At 39.8% G+C, this 6,257-nt stretch overlaps 1 protein-coding gene across 1 annotated transcript; it reads right to left on the bottom strand.

Annotated features, from left to right (window-relative positions):
• Window positions 1-4,685: 4,685 nt before the first annotated feature.
• On the bottom strand, window positions 4,686-5,471 carry crygs4 (crystallin, gamma S4). The gene is made up of 3 exons (XM_034203673.1): window positions 5,463-5,471; window positions 5,037-5,279; window positions 4,686-4,958 (listed from the first exon to the last, which is right to left on the bottom strand). The coding sequence occupies exons 1-3, from the start codon at window positions 5,469-5,471 to the stop codon at window positions 4,686-4,688; spliced, it is 525 nt and encodes a 174-aa protein (XP_034059564.1).
• Between the last annotated feature and the right edge of the window lie 786 nt (window positions 5,472-6,257).

Genomic DNA, 6,257 nt, shown 5'->3' with positions numbered 1-6,257 from the left:
CGATTCAAAGTAACGTCAACGTAGCTGTTATTTATGCTTTGCTTACATGTTCGCATAACTTGGAAGTTTACTGACATTTACATACCTTGTTTACCTGGCTCAAGTGGTGGCTCTGGGGTTGTTGTGTGAGCCACCACTTGAGAATTGTCGTCTTTTTTAAGAATTTTTTTTCTTATGTCCATCTTCAAAAACTCTGACTCCGACTGACAGTTTATTTTAAACATTGTCACAGCTCACAGGATAGGTACCTGCACCAATAAGACATGTTTATTTCCATTCAACTCTCTGGTTGGTCTGGTGTCTTGCCTCTGTAGCATTCACTGAACACGGGAAATTACATTCCTGCCGTCCTCTCTTGTGTCATGATGAGGTTCAGGTAAAGCACGGTTAATGTATTATATTATTGACTCAATAATATAATACATGACTTTGAGAGTAGGCAATCTAGGCATATTAACACAATTAATTAAACATACTTATCACGGCGACGGTGTACTGATATATATTTTTTTAATTAAAAAAATAGCCGCTTAGTGGCTGCGGGGCCCTAAGCGGCCGCTTATGTCGCTTAATGGGTCGGGCCGACTCCGTCTGTTCCACTCTGAGTGCTGGAAAAAAAGCTGTGGCCACTTAGGAAACAAATAATACAGTTTTTAAGAAAATAAATGCGGTTAATTCATAAAACCCAGATAATCTTTAAATGCGTTTAAAGGGTCCCATGTCATGCTTTTCTGGTTATTACCCGTCCCCTTGTGTGTTATGTAGCTTTTTATGCATTTAAACGGTCTGCAGAGTCACAAACCCTCAAAGTAGACCCTGTAGCGAGTACAACTCTAACACAGAAAATACCTGTCTATGCTGCCCCAGAACGCCTCGTTGGGGATTTCTCTTTTTCCATTGTTTACTTCTTGGGTATAGTGACGCATTTCGGGTATAGTGACGTAACGTAACGTCCGCGGAGCCGTTACGTTTGGACCAATCCGTGGACTTCATCACACACACACACACACACACACACACACACACACACACACACACACACACACACACACACACACACACACACACACACACACACACACACACTCGGCGGGACGTTGCGAGACTCGCTGCTGCGAGGAGCGGGACACTGAGCTGGCTCACTGGTGTGGGGTCGGCGAGACAGCGAGATACCGCGGAACTCAGCCTGGGCACACACACAAACTCCCAGCCAGGCTGCAGGTGTGTGTGTGTGCCCAGGCTGAGTTCCGCGGTGTCTCGCTGTCTCGTTGTCTCGCAGTATACCTCAATTATGATCAGTAGAAATGGCCATGACATGGGACCTTTAAATCATTTTGCCACTTCTACTTCGCTGCATCTCAGAGGGAAATATTGTACTTTATACTGCACTACATTTATATATAACATTTGTAGTACCATTTACATAAATAACGAGGTGTTGGTCATTTTGCTCATGTATGCCTCACATAAACAGCGGTCAATTATATAGGGTTAGCACAACATACAATTGTGTCTTGAAGAGGGGACAAACCAAACAACGGTTTATATTACTGGCGTTCTCAACGAGGAAAATATCATTTGTGCCCATCAAAAGCTACTTTTTTTAGATATTATAAACGCTGGCTCAGCTTCAGTGGGTTTCAGCTTCAGCATCAGGTGAGCGTCTCTGAACACATACAGTATTGTTAAGTTAATAATAGCATGTCATTTTTAGTAGAGATCAAAGAGCTTTTACATGTCGCTGTACACGTGGCTGCTTTCATCCTCAATCAGCTTCAGGTGAAAATAAACTTCAAACTGTCATATCTCCTTTCATCAGCAGCATCACTTATTGAACATTAAGAGTATTGTTAGGAGACATTTTCATGAAGGGAGTGGGACACTATAAACTGTAATACACACAATGCTGTTGCAGACGCTGTTGTTTGACAGCTTTAGCGGCTTCCTCGCTGCTATTTTTAACCCTGCACTAGGTTTTGTTTAATGTGTTTGACCCTGTGTCTGTATGTTTCTGTTTCTCCCCCTCTCCCACTCTCTCACTACATTAAGTCCATCTCTCTTCTCTGCTTTTTTTTGCCATACAAGGTAAGTCTTGCAGCCAGAGTTGGAATTCTTTTCCTGGATTAACAGAGTTCCTCTCGGCCGCTGAGACAAATCATATCGACAGTTTTGGAAACGTTATAAATAACTAAGCTGGAGGAAATATGGTGCTCAGGGAGACAAGTTAAAAGGAGTGTGTAAACTTAAAGGACGTTTTTGTTAACCCAAGTAAAAAGAAATCAGAAAACAAATGCATGACACAGATGATATTTGAGCTCAGTTTATTTTTGTTTTAGTTAACCAGTGCCTTTATATAAGTGACATTGTTCCCAGGCCAGGTCCTCAGCATGGAGACTGAGTTTGGGTAACTGGGCCGCCAACCACTGAGCTATAGAGCAACCCAAGATCAATGTTTGTATCAGTTACTCACTCGTATTGAAAACCTTGTTATTCTCACATGCTTTCACGGTGAACCAATAATTCAAAGAAACAAAGACAAGTCATTACAAATTAAGAGCAAAACCTGCTATTGCACAGTCTCACACTAGCGTATTACTGGTCCATGAAAGTGTACTAAATAGTATTGAGCATTAGTAGTACAGTACCTCAACCGTATGACACTTCAACAAGACTTATCTTCAGTTTCTGGTCAATATTTCAATATGTTTGGCCTCACATCATGTGCTGTTGTAGCAATGCTGCATCAGCCACTGTCACTAGATTACTTATTGATTTCACAGCTTTATTAACATTGACATGTTCTCCTCATTAAGGCTATCCAGATTGCTTCTTGATGAATCTTTTCAAGAAAAAGACTCCACTGTTTGTCCCACCTTAAACCTAGGACATTTTCTTCATACACATATTCTTTAGTCACAGAAGAAGAAACAAAGTTTGCCCTACAAAAAATCCATTTGCTTATTGTTACTTGAATTTTGAAGTACTGTGCAGACTGATTTCGACACTTGAAGTTGTGTATTTCTCGATGTGGTTTTACTACTTTTACTTAGTTAAAGCCTTGAGTACTGCGTCTATCTCTGCCCAGTTCGTTCTAAAGATGCTGGATTGGGTCAGTGCTCAGTGCATGCATGTCAAGTTATTGCACAGCAAACTCTGAAACTGTTACTTTATGGACTTGACTTTGTGAGTGAGGGTATTCTCATCAGATTATCGTCAAAAAAATACATGCATGAAACATTAACATCTCTGTTAACTGAAACTAAACAGCAGGGACTAAATCAAACAGCCTCAGAACACAAAACGTATTGAGCTGCAGCTCCAAACATCGTCCACAAGAGGGAGCACACTGGCTCACTGTGATGCTCTCCCTCTGAATCTCTGTCTCACTCCTGTTACCACAGAAAGCATCGGGGCCGAAGTAAACAAAGAGGCTTTAGAGGTGAATACCTCCAGCTGGGAGAACGTTCTGGCTACATTCCCTTTGTGTTGTCGGGGTCACGGTGTTGTTCCAGAGAGCCGAGCGTCAGCACTAACAGCAGCTGGCATACTGTGGGCTCTTACAGTACAAATCCTGCTGACTCATCAGAGTTGCCCCTCTTTGTCCACAGGTTTAGCCAAGCTCTGTGACCTCCTCCCTGAACTCCCATCAGCTGAGAGTCACAAGACTGTCTGCACTGACGGAGAGGGAACGTAAAGCAGCATGAAGACCAGACACCAGGACCAACACATGCATGAGAGCACAAATGTGCACATTACTCTTTAGTCATCATCACAAAAATCGAAATGAACATTGTTAACAGACAAACAAATAACTTTTGAACTGAATTAGTGCATTTTTTTGCAAATAAAGACACTCTGGAATCAAAAATGTTCTTTTCTTTTTCAAAGCATGATGATATAGTAATATAGTGTTCAATTGAAGTTATATTTATGATTTATGAGTACCTAGATTTCCACATGGTGTCAGGTTTTTTTGTTACAAGACAAGAATGTTTTTTACCACACATCTGTTTCTGTCTCATAAACATAACAAATAAACATATTTTAATCAAGCAGTGTACAATATCTCCTTCTTTAGAAAGTGTATATATTTATTGATTCCCGGTCGGAACATCTGTTTATTAAAGCAAAAACTATTTTTTGTATGAGGTACCTGATCCTTTAATCACTTTTTAACATTCAAGTTGTCAGAAACAGTTAAAAAGTTGATTTATTTTTCGATGACTTTCCACCACTAATCGTTACTGCAGAACGAAAGCACAGATAAAAGGCTGACAAGGAATCCATAATCCTTCCATTTCTCGGCACCTTGCGCAATAGCAGGTATTTGCTGGCGTGATTTTGGACCTTGTTTTCACTTGGTATTTAAATGTTATAACATATTGGAGAAAAAGTGTTTGTGTTTACCTTATATCCTATCACATTGGAACAGACATGTGACTTAAGTCATTTGGTCCTAGTCTCAAAAAATTCCTTAGTCACTTGTAATTGTCAACATAAGAACATTATGATATGAGACTGTAAATAATAAACCTTATATTTAACAATTATTGTGCTGTTGTCTTTATGTTGAATGTATGGATAAGAGTAGATTTGCATTCAAATTCACGGGGACAAAATCAGGCATTAGGATCAAATACATTTATTGGAATGCCTTACATTAAATTCCTCAGACTGGTTGAATTTTAAAGCCCCATGATTATTCTGATTGAGCCAACATTTGACTTCAGAGCTCCCCAGGCGGAGTGGTGTAGGTAATCCCCTTTCTCCAGCATGTACTGGCGACCACAGAAGTTAGGATGTTCATAGAAAATCCAAGAGCCTTCCAGGACCTTGCAGGATTGGACCTGATGTCTGAGCCATTTCTCCTGGATAGACTTTGTGTTTTCTGTCAACTCCAAAGAATGGCCCTCAAAGTTTGGCCGGTCAAACACCCTCAACTTGCAAGTCCCTTTGACCTGAAACCAGAAACAGAAGATATTGTTTTTTAGGAAGACTGTGTGATAAGTGTTTGTTGTTGTTGTTAGAGCACTTACATTGTTGATTATCCTGCAGGATCTGACACAGTCATTGAAGCCCATCCAGTGACGGTAGTCATTGTACTCCCCGGGGCCAATGACATACTGGTAGCCCATGAAGCTGTTGCGCTCGAACAGAACCCACCATCCGGCCTCTACTTTGACCGAGTTGCAACGGCGGATGAAGCCCTGCAGGTCAGCCGAGTTCCCTTTGCAGACGTAGGACTTTCCATGGAAGTCCCGGTCCTCGTAAAACACAATCTGAAAGTAATCCATAAAGAAAATAATTATAGGTTTAACAAAAAGAGGGTTTTATCTTCAACGGTGTTTGCATTCAATAAAAACAATTTTATAAAACAACTGACAATTAGGTTTCTTGCACAAAATTTAGAAAAGTATTAGCTCCTGCAGCGATAAAAAACATATTTAAAATACTTTACTCACATTCTCCATCTGTAGCTCTCAAAATACTACATCCTGTAACAAACGCAGTACTCTTTATACATGGCAGCGACAATACTATGCATGGTTAGCAGATCATGTAATAGTTATTACAATCCAAAATATTCATCTAGAGTCTGCCCATTGTTCTCACTTACTGAATTGCCTTTCTACACACAATGGCTGTTTAGCAGTGCCAAGTATCTGAGCGTCAGTCGTGGCTCATCCCAAACTGATCTGGACCGCTGCAATAAAAGTGTTTTGTTTATGAGAATTTTAAAAAACGCTTTTATGTATGATATTACATTACATTACATGTTACTTGTTAGACGCTTTTATGTGTCTTGCCCAGGGACATGCTGACTGTAGTGGGGTTTGAACCTGTGATCCGAACACCAACTACACCACACGCCTCCCATATATAATGTTGGCTTTTATTATCAAAAAGTGAAATACAGATAAATAAAGTATGTAATTATTATGGTAACACTTTATATTAACCTGTTAAGCACTGAGCCTGTTTTTCAGGTCTCAGGCTCGAAAATGACATTCCCAGAACAAATGACCATATCCTCCCTTCTAAACGGGTTAAATTAATAATCTTTTTTCTCAAAGTAATGATAAACCTGTGAGTTGGATGTGGAAAATTCAGAATCAATATAGATGTTTTTTATTTTAAACAAAATGCAGATTGAACATAACATTATTTTTTCCTTATAGTGAAAACTACCCAAAGTACAACATATAATAAGTACCCTGTATCAAGATTGATGCAAAACAAGTGACATTTGACCTTTT

This window comes from Gymnodraco acuticeps, unplaced genomic scaffold (genome assembly GCF_902827175.1).
Source record: "Gymnodraco acuticeps unplaced genomic scaffold, fGymAcu1.1, whole genome shotgun sequence".
NCBI classification, from domain to species: Eukaryota; Metazoa; Chordata; class Actinopteri; order Perciformes; family Bathydraconidae; genus Gymnodraco; species Gymnodraco acuticeps.
Note: the sequence above shows the minus strand (reverse complement) of the source record. Positions and strands in the feature narration are given on the sequence as shown.